A 23,244-nucleotide genomic window follows, 5' to 3' on the forward strand; every position below is an offset into this window, starting at 1 on the left:
TGTGTAGTGGTTATAATACTAGATTTGAATATAATATTGCAAACTGGTATACCATACTACCACCAGGCAAGTTTCTATAATAACAATTGGTTGAATAATTGAGTATCTGAAGATACATGTAAGAACAGCCCAAGTAAAATTTTTGGCAAAATTTTAAAGGACAAGTCCACCCAACAAAAATTTGATTTGAATAAAAAGAGAAAACTCCCACAAAAACCGAAAATTCCATCAAAATCGGACGCAAACTAAGAAGGATATGATATTTTAAAGTTTCGCTTCATTTCACAAAACAATTATATGCACATCTCAGTCGGTATGCAAATGAGGACACCGATGACATCATCCACTCACTATTTTTTTTGTTATATGAAATATGAAATATTTTGATTTTCTCACTATTGTCATGTGAAATAAAGTGTCATTCCTCCCTGAACTTTTGGAATTCCATTATTTTAACATTTTGTGCTTCAGGCAAGGAGGTCCTAATCATCAAATTCGTAAACTTCTATCGATTCAAATCAACAATTTTCTGGGGTAGACTTGACCTTAAAATAAAGGAGGAAAATGTGGTACGAGTGTAAGAAAAGCCCAAGTCCAGGAATTGGGCTTATCTTTACATTCATATCAAAGCGCCCTCTCTCAATACTTCTACTACTTACTCCAGAAGTCTACTGTGTGTATTAATGTAAAAATGACCCAAGTCCATATGATTCTATGATGACCCAAGTCCACCAGACAAAAGGCCCCGCCAACAGGTAACATGAATCAAGGTTCGTAAAAAAATGTACACTTACATGTAAATTTGTTTTATGTTCTCTAATGTCTTTTGGCCAAATATACTTTAATTGCCCAAATTTAAAAAATATCCTAGTTGTTTTTCTTGATTTTCTCAACATGACTTCCTATGGACTTGGGCCTTTTTTATATTCATATACTCAATTATCTTCTTGTGGAGTGAAAAGAGAATGTCCATTGCGAGAGTTGATTGAGGGTTTATAACAAATGAGATGGCTTTCTCACATCTCATGCATGAATGAAGCTTCTTCTTGTTCTCTGAATGTAACCTTTGAAATTTTCCTACATTTCAATAAAAAAATTGAACTAGCTGATCAATAGTGACGACACAGTTCGCTCTAACGAAGCTTAGGAACTGCTATGTCCAAGTAAAAAGCATAATAAAAATCTCATCTTTTTAGCCGAGTTGTTGCAAATTTGAGCTGTGCAGTGGTACATGTACAGGGGCCTGTTGCAGAAAGAGTTGCAATCAAACGCAACTCTAAAATCCTGCGTAACTTGATTTTCAACCAATCAGCAGCGCGCATTTTGGACTTGCAAATGATTTTTTGACTTGCGTTTAATCCTGAGGAATCCAATTGGAAAAAGGAGTCTTCATGGTTTTTACAATGAACAGAAAGCTCTCAGCAACCCTGGAGTTGGAGGTGCTGCTATGCAAAGCTGAAACCACTCCTATATGGAAAAATAAGTTTGGACTGATCAAGAACTGGCGGAGTTTGCTCTGGGCCCGATAGTCGTCCAAGGCAAAGTCCAAGGGCCTGGTTCGGTCCAGCTCTACCGTTTCCAGGAACCCGATGATCCCAGGTATTTGTGATTGTGGGTACAGGACGGCCGGCAGACAACAGGAAGTCCCAGGGCCAAGGCTGTAGAAGGATTTGGAAAGCGTTAGTGGAAGAGTGACATACGGTCTCCCGAGGAGCCATGTAAATAACATGAAGTATACGAATCCCACAAGGAAGCATGGCAGGACCCCTATTGCTTTTTCATCAGCATTTATTCCCCAACACAAGGTTAGTATAAATCGCATCATGAATACAAAAATTGATGCCCCAATAAGGCTTACAGAAACCCATTCCAAGGCAAAGTAGTAATTGCGTTCATATTTGGCAAGAGAGTCGGGAAAGTTGAGTTTAAGCCACAGCCATTCGTCTTGATCCAGATGAAGCTCACTTTGATGAATCTGAGTCTCAACTCTATATTTCAGAACATAATCCAAGACTGTGTAAAAGTCTGCACGAGGAAGCGCATCATCTTGAAGAACAATCACATATTTTGGAGATAGCTTCTGCGCCTCCTGGAGACAGAATAGGTAGTCCTCCTTCTCGCGTTCATAGCGATCCACTCTTGGCCCGAGCGATGTCTGCACCATCGGGAAGTATTCAGACAGATCCACTGCTTCCTTGTGCTCTCCGGCAGATCGTTGGGTGTTACATATGAACAGTGCCGTCTCTGTGATGCCTCCGGATTCCCGAAGGATATCATGTAGCGCAAGCATTAATTGAGATAGATAGCGAGGAGACGGCCTCCCGTTCCTTGGGATTGTTTGAACAACGATGGCATACCTGAGGTCCTGCTTCCTCATTGATTCTTCATACAGCTGTTTAGTGGCTTCCTTCGGCATCCGGTCCAGGTGTGTCTGGGCATTATCGGCATTGAAGCTATTGATCTCTTTGGCTTCGTTTATCAACGCTTGTCTGGATGTACCCTTCCAGAGGCGATAGTATTTTGTTAATGGCAAGTCATGGCACAGGATGGGCAGAGCAATGCAGAACGTCAAAAAGTAGATGGTAAAAGTGGCTAGAAGGAATCTTTTCAACTTTCTATTACGAGAAAGGGAAATAAACTTTGCTCCACAGTAAACGAATGGCTTGCACACGAACTTACAAATACATGTAGATGACCTCTCCATAATGTAGTGTTCAACATTAAAACAAATAACAATCAAATCAATAACCGGTATGAAAGTGACTGTAAGACTGTTCAGCACACAATAACATTGTATATCTGAGCTCTACTTCAACACTGCAACTCTAAAGAAATTTACAGAATCATTCTCATCTTAGAGAGCCCCCACAGATGGTTGGTTGGTTGTCCCAAATGAAACCTCTCGGTTTGAAGATCCCTTTTTTTCTTTAATACATCATGAAATTTGAAAGCTCTGTTCCCTTTTAAAACCACTATGATTGGTTAGAATGTCAGCTTACTCCACAGGGTGTCAGAATTTTTATTATATTTGTGTTCGTACAATATAGCAATACATCTAGCACAACTAGTATAGCTCTCGCAACACATTTGCCGTTCGTCATTCCCGCCCTTCACCACTGATGATGTCATATGTTGCTCAATTTAAATGTGGGCTCAGATTCTGGCCATCAGTATCCGAAATACCTCAATCACCAGTCTTTGAGGTATTGTAGTCCCACATATACTATTTCCTGTAGATATCACCAAGCACTCAACTTCATCATGGAAACATCTGCATTCTTCTTTTATGTACCACTGGAAACTTGTCCAAACAGAATTGACAAAGCTGAACTTCAACACATCTGTTGGTCCTGTCAACTCTTGAATGCAATCCTCCAATTGACAAACCAATTTCAGTCAATGTAGCATGTCTTGAAGATGTACTGTTATAGAAGTGTTGAGGTAAGCTGTGTTCCTGTGTGCGTCTGGAAACCTGTACAAAAATTGAAGAAAAAATGGATATTAACCATCTGGGATACAATGAAGAAATGCATGGATCATTTCATTATTTGTGGGTACCATTTAAGGAAATGGATAGCTCTATTATCAATACCATACAAATGTTACATAATGCACCAAGAAGTTTTTATTACATTAAAGGGCAAGTGATGAACCTTGGCCGAATTGAAAATCAAAATCAGTGATTGAATTCAAGAACTTTAGGTCAGAGCAGAGAATAGTTTTTCTTTCCAAATTAGATTATCAAGGGAAAAGGTCTGAACTGAAAGGAGGCTGCATGCATGTTCTGTACAGTCCTAAGTAAAAACGAAAGAGCAAGGAATTTTTTTTGTTTGTGTAGCAGTCTTTAAAAGTGTAGATATGAGGAAATTATTTCGTGCAGAGTTGGTCAGTGATCCTTCCAGATATTTCCATGAATTGCTTTGACAGGCATGGTCTATGTGTGTCACACATGCCGTTGCGTCTGGCCTTTCATATGCTCCCAGATTCTTTTCTTTCGTTGAAAGTTAAAGGCATTTCAGTCAATTATGACTATTTAAGCTTAAGCATGGTTAAACACAAAAACCTGTTGCGTCTTTGAATAGTTGAATGACTTCCATTTCATCTACAAAGTTCAAGTACTAAATTCTTATACTTTTTTTGGGGGGGGAGCAAGGCCACTTTTTTAAAGGGCACATTTCTTTACTACAGCTCGAAGGTATAATTTTCAAAAAGTAAAGTAATGATAGCAACAATAATAATAAAGGTTAATAACAATATTAATGGTAATAATAGAGAAGATAACAATAATAAAAGATAATGGTAACAATAAGTAAAATATGTAATAGTAACAAAAATAATAAGAATAATAATGATGATAATAATATAAAAAAATGATAATACCCAAACATTATGAGTCTAAAGTGATTTCATTTGACTGAAGGAATTAAATGAAATAAAAGGAATGGAATGGATGGAAGGAGTACAATGATAAAGATTAATGATAACAATACAGGGAAAAAAAATATCTTTTTTCAGGGGCTCCATTTTCAAATTTCTGAGGCTCCATTTCTCCTTTTCGGGGGCTCTTTTCAAATGCTACTTTTTTGTATTTTGAGGGATACCTGTTCACTTATTAATGAATTATTACTTATTGTTTAATATTGCATTATTTTTTAAGTTTTTTTTTTTCATGCTCAGAATCTTGGATGTGGATGTGTTTGTGTGGGTGTGACTGTGAGTTGAAATGGATATAAATGAATTCAATATCTAATTTCTACTCCATCTATTCTAGTACAATAACCTGTACTCGGCCGTGTACAAAGTAATAAAAGCCCACATACCCTAACTTTTCCTGAAATTCTTTATTTATAATCACATAATGACGTATAAAATTTTAGTATTTGTTAAATAATAATTTTTATCTATAAATGGTTCTTCAAAACAGCATTTCGTAACATCGCAAAACCTTGCTTCGTCATAACAAAGCGGTTCAAGGGTCAAACCTATTGTAATTTGCTTTGTTGACAAACGGATCGAGGGATCTACACAAGATCGGTCTTGTAAACCTTCAATTTTTCGCCTTTTCATTAACCAATTTTGGAAACCTTCACACGCATTAGGCGTAAGAAGGTGTAAAAATAATATTAAAATCACCACCATTTACATGATTTTTATCTTAAGATGGATAGATTTCCTAGGGAAATCCATCTTTGTTTAAATGGTGAGTCTCTTAAACATATATGGCAGGCGGTTTAAGGCTCCATGATGAAGTATGTGTCAAAAATGACAAAATATTATAAAAAAAAAACATCATCATGGAGTCCTCAAGGCTAGATGAGAATTTTAGTTAATTATCTAACATAATAAAGAATAACAATGATAATAAAAACAACAATACTAATAATCAATAGAGGCGCACGGCCAATATGGGAGACTCTCTCCAATAAGGGAGACAATCTCCCATAATGGAGACTTGCTTTGCAAAAGATCAAAAGAAACAACACCAACAAAAGTATGATTTTTTTCCACCCAAACTTTTGTCCCACCAAGGTCAGAAGCCCATTCGTTTTGTGTGTGGATGACAACAAAAATCCTTATAAAAACAAAAGTAGACGGTGAATTTTTAAAGTAGACGGTGAAAAGGAGTAATATTTCATCAGGAATCTGCTTATCACATTTTTATTTGCCGCCAAGGTAATCCTTTTTAAGCAATGTAAACAAAGAAAATTGGTCTCCAAAACTGGAGACTGTCTCTGAAAATTGGATAGGGCCTACCAAAATTTTTTGAAAGTCTCTGATATTGGAGATATTATCTCTCTCATGGGAGACAGTCTCCAATATTGGCCGTGCGCCTCTACTGAATGATAAAATGATAATAATAATATTGAAAATAATAAACACCCACCATGCACCAGCTGTGTCACTGTCAAATCAAATGAGCTGGGCCTGCGCGTTTCATACAGCTGTTCTTTAAATAAGAGCTAGAGCGACTTAAGTTTAAGAAGGACTGGTGAACCCTTCTCATACATGCTAAATAATCGCTTATTCAATACCATTTACCACAAAATAGGATCACCAGTAGTTCTTATTAAAGTTGCTCTTAACTTACGAACAGCTTTATGAAACACCCACCGGGACCACCCATGGGTTCATATCGTCTCGCGAGCGAAGGATTATCAGTCATACGCACGCGACACACTACACTTCCAAAATACAGTGGGCTTTTGTCCACATAAAATATTATGTATAAATAAATATTCCACATCCTGCTATGACACTTACCGAATCATTTAGATCCTTCCGTGACTTCTCCTTGAAGTTTCTTTCTAAAAATATGTATATTTTCTTGATCTTTAGTGAAGATTTTACGGAGGTAGAAATCAGTCAGCGTTGATATCAATTTTCTCCTGAAGAGGGCGCGCGATTTATATTCATATCAAAGACACGACAAGGGAAAGAATAGGCACCTACACTATTTTACACGCATATCGACGCAAGGCATTACGCAAAGTCCGTGAAGTGTCCAATCTTTTCATTGTATAGACTTTGGTATACCGTATACGTATTATTGACGTTCGTCAAAGCTTGTACTGCTGGTTTCTTTCCAGGCACGTATATTATTTTCATTTTTTTTTTTTATCAGTCATCTTTTTAAATTAATGCAAATGAGTGTTATCATCACCAATAATAATCATTAATTATGTTTTTTGAAGGCATTTCATTAATTGGTGCCCATAATTAGTAAATTAATGATTGCGCATTCAAAGAATTTAGATACAGTTATAAAATTACCGAGGAGCTGAATCAAGGTTGTGAAATTATTAGCGCCACCAACGGGCTTCCTTGTATTTCCGTGGAAGAGACAAGCGAAGTCACTTTCGAGGCCGAGGTAAGCAAAAACAAAATGTGCTTTTTTTATCGGATTATTATTTTATTATTATTTTCATATTCAAGAAATTATTGCTAATTACCGGCAAGAGCCCCGGTGCGTAGCAAGAAGGAGCTTCAGCAAATATTACTTCAGCAATGAAGCGATGTTTGCCGACTACTTCGAAATCCAGGGTCAAACACGGTCTATTGTACGAGGTTAGTACATACCACTTGTTCACTGCTACCATCTGGCCTGTGGAGAATCTACAGGTAGGACTATGGTATGCCAATGCTGTATAGAGCACACACTATAAAAAATCATTAAAATAGATCACTTTTGTGACCAAAATTACTAATTTTCATACAATTTTAATTTATTTATCATTAGTAATGTGGGAATAATTTTTGTATTCACCAGAGCGCTCAAAAACTTGAATTTTGGGCATATTTTTGTGTACGCCCTCTATTGGTGGAAAGTAATATGGCAAGAAAATTTTCATTTTTTTTATCTCTATTTTTAATTAAGAAAAAATGATATAAAGAATCAAATTTAATTTTAAATAAGAGCCAAGCAGTATGAATTAACAGGTCTAATGGAAACTGTCAGTGTAAAAAATCAAGCATTTGCCCCAAAGAAAAAGAGAAAATAAGCCAAACATTGCCACCCTTATTTTGTCACACATGGAGATATAACTGAGAACAAGGTTATATTATAACCTTGTTCATTGAATGAGTGGTACATACTAACCTCGTATGTGTGACGTGAGTGCACCGGGACTTGCAGCGGCGGGCTTCCGGCCGCCGCGCCGCCCGGATGGGCCGGAGGCGGGGTGCGTCGCGGCCGGGGTACCGTACGGTATCGTTTCCGATACAGTAATGTCGCTGCAGCAGAATCTAAAAAGTTAGAACCGAACCCCTAAATATGCTTTAAATTTTCTCATCCAAACACAACCCCAAGATACTTACTATTCACACCTTCATAATTACTGCAGAATACCAGATCCAACGAAAAATGATCGCCAATATCATCTAGGCCTAACCGTAATGAAAAATTTGTCACTCGAAGAATATGGAACGCTATCTGAGTACCCTGGTCATATGCATTCTGCCAATTAATCCTCCCAGGTTGTTTATTTTTACCTATAATAAATCCCTGAAAGAGGCCCAGTGAGATGGTTATTATTTGGGAGATTTTATGATTATTTGTTTTTTCTCTACCAATTCGTTTCGTGGAGGTTTATTTCACAACAGTCATGATATTTTTTTTAAAAATGTATTCGATTGTATCGATCGCGGTCACGGTATGCAAATAAATCTTCCTCTTATACAATCACGATTTAGTGGGCGTGTGTGTGTGTGTATTTGAGTTTTGTCCATAGAGTTAAATACGTATATAACTCTATGGTTTTGTCAGACGTGTATCAATCACAGGCGCGTACGCAGGATTTTTGAAAGGGGGGGGGGGGGTTCGAGCTGATTTTTTTTAAATCTCCCGCCCAGTCTCTAAAAAGTGATGAGCGGGGGGGGGGGGAGGTGATGATTTTTTTCAGCGATGCAAATAAGACAATAACATTTAAGTGGGGATGGGTATGTAACAGTGCGGTCATGACCCGCGAGCGAGCAGAAATGTTCTCGTTTTTGCGTTGAAAACATAACCTTTTTGTCAATAGTTTGTTGGTATCATAGTCGATGCTACATGTCCTTCGGATCGTAGCACTCATGATATGGCCAACCGCGTAGCCAGGATTTCATTTTGGAGGGGGCGGTAAATGCACGCGAAGCGTGCCAACACTTACAAAGCGCGCTCCGTAGGGGGTGGGTGCAGGGAGGGGGAGTTTCCCCCTCCCGCGCGAAGCGCGAAGCTTTTAGTGTTTCATAAATTAAAATGAAAAGGAGCCGTTTCTCTTGTCTCTAGTACCTCCAATTCGGTTGACTATATTGCGATTTTGAACCTTGTTTTCAAAAGTGATTGTAAACGCACAAAAGAGGTATACAATGGAGGAAATTAAAATGATAATAACTCCGCGCGAAGCGCGGAAGCTAAAGTGATTTATCATTTTTTCTTGCCATAAAAAGGGTCCCGAGAAAAGGGTATTCTCAAAAATATATTGAAACTTTCTTTGGAAAGATCAGATTTGATTACAAACAATTTAGCATCACATTATGAAAGATTTCTGCCTAAATGAGACAGAAAATCGTGTACAACTCTTGAACGCACACACAGGTCACGGAGTGACCCTGAGTGCAAACAGCTGACTGTGTTACAACGTAGGGGTGATACATTTTCGCAATAGGTGTGATCAAACTCACTGGAGGGACTTTAATTCACTTATAACAAAGAAATGTGTACTACAGTACTCCTGTTGAATGCTCTGATGAAAATTATATGAGTTTCACATTCATTTGAACGGGAGGACAAGATTATTGTATATATCGAGTGCATTACCCATAAATCATACTACCATTGCGACCCCTGCCCGGCCGATGGTTCAGGCATGACGATCCTGAGTGACGTCACCGATAGAGACCTCAAATGCCAGGACAGCCTATTCGACAACTAACTTCATCTAGTAAAAAACACGTATTGAAGATATCCAATGGGAAAATGGCTTTCATTTTCATGAAATATACATTCCGTTCCTCAATAAATCTTTAACCCCGTCGTTAACTGCCCATTCATTCTCGAGCAATGGGGGAATGAATACAGAGTGTCTCAAAGTTTGTGTGAAAAAAGGTGCATTTTCCATAGAACTTCTGCCAAAAAGCAATGCGTAAGGGAAAGATTAGCCCCAAAACACGAATAGATGAGTTAATCAAATGGAATGAATCATGAAAATCAGTGAAATATAGTTTCTCCTGTACTCATTACTAAATACCCCGACTTGATACGATTAATTTTTCCCCCTCTCCATCAACTTTTAAGAAAAAGGGTGCATATTTTCATAAAAATATCATGTGTTATATCGACGGACGCCCGTGCGTACGAGCAGGAGGAAGCCAAATGTCTCGTATTTTTCATAATGTGCATATTTTTAAAGGGGAAGTTCACCCTGAAGAAAAGTTTGTTGTAAAAATAGCAGAAAAAATAATAAAAAATATTGATGAAGGTTTGAGGAAAATCCGTCAATGATTAAGAAAGTTATTAGAATTCATAGTTTTGAATTTGTGACGTCATATGCGAGCAGCACTCCTACAACGCAAGTGGTAAAAAATCTTTTAAATGTCATGTTCTCAGAAAATTGAAAACGGTTTTTACTGTGCCTTTTGTATATCAATAGACAAATCATTTCACACCCGATCATAAATAGAAAACAAAATAAAGTCATCAGGAACCATACAAAATTTGAAATTCATTGATTTTTTACCATTTGCTATGTAGGAATGCTGCTCGCATATGACGTCACAAATCCAAAACTTTGAATTCTAATAACTTTCTTAATCTTTAACGGATTTTCTTCAAACCTTCACCAAGATTTTTTGTTATTTTTTCTGCTATTTTTACAACAAACTTTTCTTCAGGGTGAACTTCCCCTTTAACTCGCAAAACAGAGGAGAAGATTGGTAGAGGAAGATATTCCTCCCCGCGATGAGCAATGAAACTCTGAAATTTCAAAGGGCGGACGTTTCATCAAATGTAGATATCTCTAATACCCAATCGTCTCTAATTCAATTGATTTTCTAAGATTATTGAACTTCATTACAAGGAAAATAGTGCGCATAAAGTTGAAACTTCTGTGATTTATTGAAATTATCTCTCTATATAATAAAGGATGATTAATTTTTTTGACTTATCCTGAAGCGCTTCATTTTGAATATAAAGAAACTTAAGTGTCATTCAAAATTTCAAACTGAGGGCACAAAACAGGACAGGAGATGAATGTATACAGGGAAATAACATGAAGTTTAATACAATTTGATAAAAAAATATTGTACTTTTTTATTTAATACGACACGAATTCCATACCTTCCTCTTTTTAAATTAGGAACCTGTTTGCCCCCAAATTATGGTTGTTTATAGTAATGAGCTGAAAAGCGGGAGAAGCTGACTTTATGGAGGTGACGGCAGAAACTGATATAAAGATTTTACCCGCTCGGAGCCGACCAGACCAGAAGTTGCGCGATCAACTGAAAAAAAAAGATAACTTCATACATTTACTTCGGCCTAACCTTACTCAAATTCATGCCCTAATGTATACAATTTTAACTTTAACTGGCAAGAAGCACATAGCTGAGGTGGAAAAACAGGGTTAGAGAAAAGGTGGGGGAACAATGGAGAACTTCAATATTGTCATTTAACCGCGCGCAGCGCTGAAGCAAAATTCATATATGAATTTAAAGCAAGAAGAGTGAAGGAGTTTCTCTTTTGAGAAAAATAAAGAATAAATAGAAAAAACACAAAGCTACCTTTCTTCCCTTTCCTTCCTTCCCTTTTCCTTTTCTCCTCTCCTTTTTTCCCTTCTTTTTTTTCTTTTTGGGGACGTTTTTTTTTTTTGGGGGGGCGACCGCCCCCCTGGCTACGCGCCTGGATATGGCCTTGATCAGAACACTAGAAACTTGAGAAATGTCATGAATAATTACGAGCGAGCGGAGCAAGCGAGCCGAAATGTTTGCGTTTTTCCGTCAAAACATACAATTCTTCTCAATAGCTTGTTGGTAATGATTACATATTAGTTGATGATACATGTCCTTCTGCTCGTAAGTCTCATGATATGGCCTTGATCAAGAGACTAGAAACTTAAGAAATTTCATAAATGATTACGAGCGAGCGGAGTGAGCGAGCCGAAATTTTCGCATTTTCCCGTCAAAACATACATTTCTTGTCAATAGTTTGTTAGTAAATCAAGTATTAGTCGATGCTACATGTCCTTCTATTCGTAACACTCATAATACGGCCTTGAACAGGAGACTAGATACTTATGGAATTTCATAAATTATTACGAGCGAGCGGAGCGACCTAACCGACATTTTAGCGTTTTCCGTCATTTCGGTTTTCATAAAACATATTTTGTAAGAAAACGTATGTCTTTGTCTTGGTTCACTTGTATTCATAAGTATACATCATGATAATCATGTATGGCCTTGTTAATGGCGATACCGTGATCATGTCGGCGACATGCAGAAATAAAAGATATAATAAAATGGAGCGAGCGAAGCGAGCGGAAATTTTTTCTGTGTTTTTCGTCGGAAACATGAGATTCTGTTCATTATTGCTGTCATATACATTATTGGGTAGGGGAACTGTCCGTAACCAGACCAAGGAGTTATCAGGCTCTTGCCCGATAACTCCTTGACCAGACCGACCTCTGGGGAGACAAGCAAAAAAAAAAAGGAAACGAAAAGGGGGGGGGGTTGAACCCCCGAACCCCCCCCCCCTTGCGTACGCGCCTGATCAATCAGATATGATTATTTACGTCTGGGACCGACCTTTAACGTCACCATCCGAAAGACGTGACCAGGGCTCGAACCTCGGACCTCTGCATCAATTTGTAACTTCCCCACAGCTTGGATTACAGGCGCACGCCACAACGACCAGTTAAGCGGAGGGGGTTGATAGCTTTCAATCAAAATACCTGTAATAAAGTGCATTTTGTTGCTAGTTATTATCTCGAGTGTTGATTAATTTGATTATATAAGAGCCTTTTTTTGGTCACACGTATATATGGAGAAGGTTAATTCTCCCCCGCACCAAAGACGTATGAAGGATCAAGCAAATCTAAAACTGAAAATTATCTAAAGTAATTAAGCTGGAGTTTATAGAGCAATTAAGGTAGATATGTCAGGACGCATGCAGTGGCATCATTAACTTGCAAACTGTGAATTATTACATCAATTGCAGTCCCGATATATAGTTGGTTTTTTCGTTTTTGATGGCATATATCACCAGAGATTATGTTCATTTTGACATCATCGCAGAGGGCCTGCTTAAAACTTCATTGTCCACAGAGTTTCGTTTCGGTCACTAAAAATGTTGAATATAGTAAGACTACAATTTTAGAAAATGAGCCGCGCATCCACGAGGTTGGGAGCTCCGAGCCGGCGGCCTTAATTGGGGCTTCAGTCTCTATACGTATACTAATAATTAGAATATTTAATAATAAGTTGCTTACATAAGCGCTCAAATTTATAAGAACAAAAGTATAATCAATAAACCAATAAATGAAAAATACCAAATATCAGATAAAAAACACATTTCTATATTTCATGACAAACTGATTTGTATGAGTTTATATTTTACGAAGAAGGAATAATTTCGTGACATGGAAGAAAACAAATGCGAAAATGACCATCAAATTTGGATTTATTAGAAGATCAGCCCATGCATATCCCATATCCCACTTTCAAATTCGTTATATACTTTATAGTAACTGATAACAGAGTTCAAGCAGTTATTTTAAATAGAAATTCTTGTAAAATAAATTATTTTGAAGAAATTATTAAAAAGACATGATGCATTATCAGTTTGGGGAAAAATCTTTTTTATTGAAGGCCTTAAAAATGAGTGGTATAGGCCTACGTTATTTTAACTTGCTGTCAAAATATTCATCTTAACGATTTCTATGTTGAGTGTAACAACCTGTATCTATTTTTGGATAAGATAATAATGTTTCTGCAATATTGAATCATGATTTATGATATTTTGTTTTCATCACTCTTCTCATCTCTCCCTCTCCTCTCTCCCTCTCTCTCTCCTCTATCTCAATTACACACTCCCTTTCTCCCCTGCATGCTCATCCACTTTTTCTTTAATTTATGCCATGACAATTTACTAAAAGTAGACTAACGTTTTTTTACGAAATACAGTAATGTTGTTACCTTTTTTTGTTTATCTGCTCATATCCCTTTAATCATTCAAAATCAAAATAAAACATGCATTTTGGACGAGATGACTTTACTTTTATGGTTATAACTTTTTTGGGGGGTATAGTCCTTTTTTTTTTTTTTTTTTTTGCTTGTCAAATTTCCGGCCCCTGGTTCCCCTATCTTTGGCGGAGATTTCCGCCCTTTTTTAGAGCAAGGCAGGTATGTCAGAACGCATTAAATAAAAATGAAATGTAATAATGGCAGACATGCCTTGTATTCCTATTGAAATTTTGGTATATATATATATATATATATATAGGCCTATCTATATGTATTTCTTTGTATTTTTTTTAAACAGAGGTAGTATATAGGCCGACATTGTAAACATGTTCAACAACATTTTGAGGGCCTTGATTTTTTTTTATGTACACTATCTCTTTTTTCGGGGGGGGGGGGCTGACCATGCAAATAATCACAATCAGATGGTCATTTTCGCGTTCTTTGCACGTTTTCTTAAATAATAATAATAATAATAATTAGACTTATATCGCGCCAAATCCTCTCTGTAGAGTGCTCAAGGCGCTTTTTAGGAAATTATAAAAGAAATTAAGAAGAATTGAACAGAAATGTTTTGAGGTAATTTTTGAAAGTTTCAGAAGTCAAGCACTGTTTGATGTTATGAGGGAGGCTATTCCATAGCTTCGAGGATGAGTAAACAAATGATCTTTCACCCCAGGTTTTGGAAACTTTAGGGGTAACAAGAAAATTGGAAAGGGAGGAACATAAGGATCTTGAAGGGGTATAACTTTTAATCAGTGAAATAAGGTACTGGGGAGATGAGCCACGAACACAATGGAAAGTTAACAACAAAATCTTGAACATGATACGCTGTTTTACAGGGAGCCAATGTAAGGATCTTAAAATAGGAGTGATGTGAGTGCGCCTGGTGGATAGAGAAACGATGTAAGCGGCAGCATTTTGAAGTTTCTGAACTCTTTTTTTCGTAAGGACCGTAAGGATGGGGGGGCTGCATGAAGCCCACCCAACCCCCTCCCCGTTTCCACGGCCCCTGCTTCAATAAGGGCCCATGTTAAGTTCCTCCCTAATTACGCCCCTTTATAAATCACATTAATACAGGAATGGTAGTTTTATATATCTAAGGAATGTTGTGCTATTTTGTAATGGTCATTATTCACGTGGGCTTATGACGTTCAATAATGTCCAATACCGATTGCCGCATTCATGTTGAATTATAACGACAACGCAATTGGAGCACAAATTATATAAACATAATTAAAATTTTTGAATACGCGCGGGGGGAAGCCACATAGCTGACACCTACCATCCAGCATATACCTGACAAACAAAACATTTCCAACACTGACTTCCACGGCTTTAATACGTAGCCGATTAGTGAGACTGATTTTATATTACATGATATTATACGCATTTTACACCTTTAAGAAGAGATTATATGACCAATATATGCGTCGATTATCTTTTGTATCCTATATGGTATGCTTGGGATCGACAGTTTCTTGGAAGTTACCCTTTCTCCATTGGTGTAATTCAGAGTAATTTTTAAAGGGGAAATATCAGGTGGTGGTTTGGGTGACATTTTTCTTTGGATCAAGCGGGCAGCTTCTTTCATCGAATTGGAAACGAATTCTAAAGACCAGGAGTGAATCCAACTTTTGCAGGAAATATGTATGGGCATTGTAGATCACTCAGATTGTCTGAAAACATATTGATAGTCTTTCTTGTGACGTCACTGATTCAGGAGGCAACTTCACAAGGTTTGTGTACGACTGATTTCTCTTTTTTCTCATTTTTCATCTCCATAAGCATGATAGTCTCCGGGGAAATCAAAACTTACATCAAGATTCAATAAAAACAAAACACAAAACAAAACGTATTTATAGGAGCATTGGTAGAGTACTTAGTTAGGGGAAAAGATAGTTCACATACTCTCCTAAAATTGGATATTCAGAGAAACATGAGTGAAGCCATCACGCACCATTTTATACACTAATTTTCATTTCTTTCACTGTTTATTATTTTACAAGAAAGCGAGTGCCACAAGATGTTTACATTTATCTAATCTCTTTCAATGTATTATTCCCTTTCTGACAGGCTTGTATAAGCTGGGTTCCAACTTCGACATGCGGCTAATCATTATTCATTAAGGGATGGTCCGGGCTGAAAGTAAATATAGCTTAATAAATATAGAGTAGAATTCACAAAAAAAATGCCGAAAAGAAAATTTCATCAAAATCAGATAACAAATAACAAAGTTATTGAATTTCAAAGTTTACCAATATTTTGTGAAAACAGTCGTCATGAATATTCATTAGCTGGGCCGATAATGTCACATCCCAACTTGCTCTTTTGTATTTTGTTAATGAAATTAGGTTTATTCAAGTTTTTTTCCTCCAAGAACTAGAAAAATTGGATTAACAATTAACCGATTAAGTACATTATCTATTCATTGCAGCAACTTATTCCCTTATAAGGGACACATTATTATTCACACAAGTATGAAATAATGAAAAAAAATGTGATTTCTTATATGTAATAACATAAGAAAACGGAAAGTGGGGATGGGACATCATCAGTTCACCTAATGAATATTCATGACGACTGTCTTCACAAAATATTGCTAAACTTTAAACTTCAATAACTTTATTATTTGTTATCCAATTTCGATGAAATTTTCGGCATTTCTCTCAGTGAATTGTATTATATATATTAAGACATCAATTTTTTTTCATCTCGGGCCATCTCTTTAAGTCATCTGCACCAAAAGACCAACAATAAATAAAAAGTTTGTAAATTTGCCTGCCGGTTAATTAAACCCCGTCTCGCCTATCTGCTATGGCCCGCCTCTGCGCGTGGTCTAGTGGTTTAAAGGCGTTGGCGTTCAGAGTCAGGTACCAGGGTTTGATTCCCGGCGGAGGCATTTTTTCAACCTTTGATGATTCAGAATACAGCTCTCGGAGACCTTGAGTGAAGCTTTAAAAAAGGACAATTTTGAAACTTCTATCAAAATTTTGTTTAAAATTATGATTTTTTTATGTCGAGTACTGAGTTGCTATGAAGTTATTCTGAAGTCTTATCATTCAAATGCCATTAAAAATGGTTCATTCATGCTTGAACGAGCACCAGGGGAGCGTTTCATCAATATTTCCATTCGACAAGTTGTCAGATCTGACATCTTTCCCTGATTTTGGTTGGCTGAGTGGCACTGTACCTAAGGTAACTGTCGGATAAAATGGGACTTGTCGGATAAAACGTCCGACAAGTCCTTTCATGAAATGCCCCCCTGGTGAGTATTTCATGAAAGGAGTTGTCGGACGTTTTATCCGACAGTTACCATAGTAACACTGCTTGTTAGCCAATCAACATGAGGGAAAGTGGTCAGATCTGACAACCTGTCCGACGAAAATGTTGATGAAACGCTCTCCCATGTTGTTTGATCAAAGGGGGAAAACATCGGTATTTTTTTCTGCATGACAGTGATCATGGACTTCCCATACTCTTTTTTTGGCTAAATTTGTTTCCTTCTCTCTTTTTTTAAAACTCGTATATATAGATACTACTCCACCGAATGTGACGTGCAGTGACGTCACTACCCACCCCCTCTTTGTGAATAGTTTCTTTGGACTAACCGAAGGTGTTTCGTACACCTACGAGGATGCGAACCCTGATCCTAGTGGTATATCTTATAACGTAACCACAGGGGCAATGGGAGGTCTCTACCCACCAGGACGAACACCCGTTACATTAATCGCAGTCGACCTGGCTGGTAACACCGCCACATGTTTGTTCCATGTAGAAAATACACGTGAGTATATAAGGAGTGTCATCAACGGGATGACGAGGGGGGGGGGGTGCCCAGGATTAATTTCCATTCGAAACTCATTGCATTTTCAATTGGTTTCAATTTGGATTCGGTTGGTATCAATGTGTTTCAATGGGGCCAATGTAGATACCTATTGACGTGGTCATATTGTAGGGTCAACTGTTCTCAATTTGGTCAACTGGCCACATAAATTAAAATTAAATGTGGGGACCAATTGAAGACCAATACCATTGGATTTTCAATTGGTTTCAATTGGTTTCAATATCATGCATATGGATTCAATTGGTATCAATGGGCTTCAATTGGTCCAATGGGTCCAAATTAGATACCAGTTGAGTTCCTATTGTAGGGTCAATGGTCTCAATTGGGCCAACTGATCCCATTAGAATTAAATATGGGGACCATATTGATGACCAATACCCATTGGATTTTCAATTGGTGTCAATTGGTTTCAATATCATGAATATGGATTCAATTGGTATCAATGGATTTCAATTGGTCCAATGGGTCCAAATTAGATACCAGTTGAGTTCCTATTGTAGGGCCAATGGTCTCAATCGGGCCAACTGATCCCATTAGAATTAAATGTGGGGACCAATTGAAGACCAATACCCATTGGATTTTCAATTGGTTTCAATTTGGATTCAATTGTATCAATGGGTCTCAATGGGTCCAAATTAGATACCAGTCGAATTCCTATTGTAGGGTCAATTTGGGCAAACTGGCCCAATAAGAATTCAATGGGGAACCAATTGAAGACCAACTGATGTCTAATGGGGCTAATTGGTCACAATTTGTCTTCAATGGGTCTTCAATTGGTCCCAAAATGGAACTATGATGGGACCCTGAAAATGCCCATTGGTTTGTGACTCATTTTAATTGGACCCACTGGGCCACTTGGTCCCAAATTGGTTTCAGTTGGGACCATTTAGCCAATTGGGTTCGACTTGGACAAATAGCAAATTGGTTTCAATTGGTATTCAATAGGTATCATGTGATCAGCTTATTTGTAAAATATATACATAAATAATTTTTAAGTACTTTTTAATCATTTTCCAGTGAAACATTAGTCCAGGAGACAAGTGAAGAATTATTAACAAACAATGAAACACCCTTAATGATAAATGGCTCACTTTCAATAGATTAAAAGTTTAAAGCATAATAACCATAACCAAAGCACACCAAATAAGATAATACATGTACATGCTTTAAACAATTGCTCTTTGCACTCAGATGGAATAAAAGTTTGTAAAATATCTCTGCCCCTTACATTGATATATATGCAGACAGACAGTATGCTTCTGCAGTAGCATGAGCAGATATTGGTGGAATTAATTACCTCATTTCCTAATAGGATGATATTGTTCTACTAATTTTCCCTGTGCCAAATAGAAGTTCCCGTTACTTGCAATTGGTGTCCAAATTGGGGACCAATTGAGACCAATTGGCTTTATTTCCAGTTAAAACCATTTGGTTCCAATTGGGACCAATAGTCAATTGGTTTCAATGGGTACCCATTATTTAATTTTTAGTGTACTCCAAATTGAAAAATAATTGCAATATTGGTATTCAATTTGGATATTCCATGGGTATTCAATTGGAAATTTGTCCTGGGTGGTCATTGGCAGAGCTGAGATGGTTCGATTCCCATGTGGGTCAGCTATTATATTCCATCCAGTGCATCAACGCAGAAGTGTTATTTTTAAAATATTTTTTGTTATTAAAAAATTTGTATAATTTATTCATTTTTTATTCATGTATTTATTTATTTACTTATTTATTTATTTATGTATTTATCTATTTATTTATTACTATTATTATTTCTTGGGGGGGGGGGGTATCTTCCACCCTAGAATTTTAACTTCAACGCTTTTGTTCATAATATTTAAACGATTATTTCCGTATTGGGGGTAGAATTTGACATCAAAGATTACGCAGGAATTAATTTTGAGGTGCTTCAGTCCATGAGCAACTTAAATGTAAGGACATTTTGCTCTCTTCAAGCAAATATTGTGATTTTTTTTTAAAAGTAAACCAGGACATGAAATCGAACATTAAAATAAATAAATATTTTTTATCAATTAAAGTGACTGAACTACCGGTGGAATGCCCCAACATTAATGGCACCGTCGCTACGTACCACATCTCACTGAAGTACAGCTTCAACGTCACAATCGGACCTGAAAACGTCACCAAATCAAGCCCACAGTACCGGTACCATGGGGGTGATGTCTCGGTGGCCCTTGGTGTCAGGGCGAGTCCGATCGGTAGCGTCGATGATCTGGGGACATACCAGCTTACCATAGCCGATGATGTACTGAGGAAGACTTGCGAAGGTCCTATCCGAATTTTAGGTAGGTTTAGGCGAACCTATTACAACTAAGGGGAGGGTACTACCCCCACGCCCCCCCTGTCGAATAATAGCTTTCAACACCTCTAGCAGAACTTATTGTGAAAACATGGAGCTAGCTGAGTTAATAGGTCAATGGTCTGAAGAATTCCGAGTGGAAACCATTGCCCCACTTGGTTTGTAACTTCATTTAAGAATCCTTAAATCTATAGCTGCTTGGGCATTTCTATTGATATGATCAAAATAAAAATGTGCACGCATAATCTAGGCATAATACACCCTGTGTCCAAATTAAGGTAACATTAGAAAACTCAGTTCACGAAATGAATATATCTATTTGCATAATGAGCCCAAACAATTCATGGGGGTTGCACATGACGTCCGAGGCAAAATTTCTGAAAAAAGGAACCCATTCATATATTTTCCATACAAAAATCTTGTTTTCGTGGAGCGTTTTGGCCCAGTGGATTAGTCTTCGGACTTTGAAACAGGGGGTCGTGGATTCGAATCCCAGCCATGGCGTAATTTCCTTCGGCAAGAAATTGATCTACAATGTGCTGCACTCAACCCAGGTGAGGTAAATGGGTACCGGTAGGAAGTAACTCCTTAAAAAGCTGTGTGCGCTATGAACGCCTAGCTCAGCCGGGTAATATAGGAGCGCCTTGAGCACCTAACAAGGTGGATATGTGCGAAATAGAAATACCGCTATATTATTTCGTGCTAGATTTTGGCATAGTACTGGGGAAAAAAATAAATTTTTATTTCTTTTTCCCTTAATGTTGGCCGCGTTCCAAGGCCCCAAGGCTGCACAATTTATTGGCTTACTTGTACGCAAATGATATTTAATAATACGTTAAGATATTCAAATAAAAAAAAACAGACAGCAAGACTTCAACACTGCACATTGGGAAGTAAAGCAGCACTTTTCTTAAAGGAAAAGTCCAACCCAACAAAAAGATGGTTTGAATTTAATTAAAAGAGAAAAATCAAACAAGCATGAAATTGAAAAAAATTAACAAAAATCGGATGTAACATAAGACAGTTGGCATTTAAAACGTTTGTTTGTTTTTACAAAATGTAGTTATATTCAGATCCTATCGGTAAGTAAATAAGTAGACTGATGACATCCACTCACTATTTATTTTGCACTACAGTTTATGAAATATTTTTAATTTTCTCCTCATTGTCATGTCAAACAATGTCTTTCCCCCCAACATATGGAATTATCATTGTATTAACATCTTTTTAAAGAAAAAGATCCTTATTGCCAAATCTGTAAAAATTGAAATATTGTACCAGTCAAGTAATAATTTAAAACAAAAGAAATAGTGAGTGGGGAACATCTTAACTCTTTCATTTGCATAGCAATGCATGAGAATGTATATAATTGTTTTTTTAATAAGCAAAACATTAAAAACTTTTTTATTTTACACTCAATTTGAAGAAATTTTCAGTGTTATGCTTCTTTAATATTTTTTTTTATTTTCATTCATTTATTTATTTATTTATTTCATTATTTTTAGGGGGTGGACTTGACCTTTAAATCACAGCATTTAACATTTTCTGCGGAATTATATAATAATAATTTCATGATGTATTTTCTTCCAGGACGCCTTACGGTAGCAACGGTTGTGATTATCGTCATGGCAGGTATAGCTGTGATCGCTTTGATATCGTTTATATCATACAGGTGAGAAAAAAAACATTAGCAGGGATAATAATAATAACGTCAATACTACATGTAGTTATGATGATATTTCAAAATGTTAAAATCATTTGAAATCAAAAACACGTTATTGATTAGGATGATAGATTCCCCCCACCCCCCCCCCCCCAAAAAAAAAAACATTAATTAAAGCGGAAAGTCGGGATTACCGACGATGTATTCATGTTATCAAAAACATAACGTGTATAGTAGAAAAATATAGAATATAACAGCATATTGAAATTTATTAAATCATAATTTTGAATATTAAACAAACTATTATTTTTTTATTGTATATTTTCTTTATTTTTACAGGGTTGTCAAGGCTATAAAGAGGTCCAAAGCAAATTAAAAAGTATATCATGATGCCACTCTATCACTACAAACACAGGCCCCGGCGCTCACAGACTACCAAGAACTGTCATTTCGTATGATGTATGGATGTACGACGTTATGCTATAGGACGTATTGATATATGACATTATCATTTGAGGTGTAGATGTAAATGTAGGATTTTTTTATATATATAATTGTATATAGGAAGGATTTATTTTTGTATAGGTTTCACTGATATAGGACGTATAGGTGTAATTCATATTATGTATTCATTTTGCAAAGGACATGAATATATTATGACGTTTGGATAAAGGACATATTGATATTGACATAAGACGTATGGATATATTTATTTATTTATTTCTAATATTTTGACAGGGTAGCCCATTCACCAATAAGAAGTGGTCTTCCATGGGGCCCTGGATAACAATAAACATATTTACAACGTGCATAACGTATGTGCACAATGTTACAGCATTAAGATTCATAATATGACAAGATATAGTTAAGATATAGTTATAGATATAGTTAAGATATACATATATATATATACATATATAGTTCTATATATATAGTTATAGATATATAGTGATAGATATAATTAAGATATATGTAGTTAAGATATATATATATTGTTAAGATAAGATATAGTTTTTTTAATGTTAAGATTCACAATATGATAAGATTTGGGTATATGACGTATTGTTTCTGTTTCTGTTTATGGTAACTCCCGTAGGAACTCGACAGGACAGCATTTTGCTGGTAAACGTCAAGCTGGTATATTATACAGATATTGCCTACCTAGAGTTTGAATATAACATTTCCTCTCCCCGACGGAGTTATATTTTTCCCAAGGTATTATATTTTGCCCGAAGCGCGCAGCGCTGAGGGAAAATATTATCCCGAGGGAAAACTATAGCTTCGGAGGGGAGCTGAAATGTTATTTATTAAAACGATAGACCAGGCAATATCTGTTATATTATATAGTCTATGTGGATTCGCCATCAGAAATTGCATTCATCATCTGACTCAAACCCGAAATTCTTGCTACAGCTCTGATTCATCTACGTCATAATAGATTCTTTTAATGCTTCAAGCGCGTTCTTCATGCAATCGACGCGTTAACATTAGCGCGTACATCAAATAAACTTCCTGCATATGGTTACGCAAACTTGTATGCAGCGAGTGACGTCACCTTGGTGAATATAACGCCGCAATTGACAATACAACGCAGTATATTCCCTGAGGTGACGTCAAAACCTAGAATATAACAAATGGGATCCTCGCAGCTATGGTCACGTGATGGCGTATTCACCTATCACTGATTCGAATCTACATAAC

The 23,244-nt window shown here is 36.7% G+C and overlaps 2 protein-coding genes across 2 annotated transcripts; one reads left to right on the top strand and one right to left on the bottom strand.

The window, feature by feature from the left end:
- Positions 1–1,201: 1,201 nt before the first annotated feature.
- Positions 1,202–7,914, bottom strand: LOC121421574 (post-GPI attachment to proteins factor 4-like). Its single transcript, XM_041616324.1, has 2 exons — positions 7,816–7,914; positions 1,202–3,472 (listed from the first exon to the last, which is right to left on the bottom strand). Exon 2 carries the CDS (start codon positions 2,702–2,704, stop codon positions 1,355–1,357), a length of 1,350 nt encoding a protein of 449 aa, XP_041472258.1. The 5' UTR covers positions 2,705–3,472; positions 7,816–7,914; the 3' UTR covers positions 1,202–1,354.
- Positions 7,915–15,839: 7,925 nt separating this feature from the next.
- On the top strand, positions 15,840–21,899 carry LOC121421181. Its single transcript, XM_041615843.1, has 4 exons — positions 15,840–15,855; positions 17,243–17,494; positions 19,600–19,866; positions 21,883–21,899. Exons 1-4 carry the CDS (start codon positions 15,840–15,842, stop codon positions 21,897–21,899), a joined length of 552 nt encoding a protein of 183 aa, XP_041471777.1.
- Positions 21,900–23,244: the final 1,345 nt, after the last annotated feature.

Source organism: Lytechinus variegatus, chromosome 9 (assembly GCF_018143015.1).
Source record: "Lytechinus variegatus isolate NC3 chromosome 9, Lvar_3.0, whole genome shotgun sequence".
NCBI lineage: Eukaryota > Metazoa > Echinodermata > Echinoidea > Temnopleuroida > Toxopneustidae > Lytechinus > Lytechinus variegatus.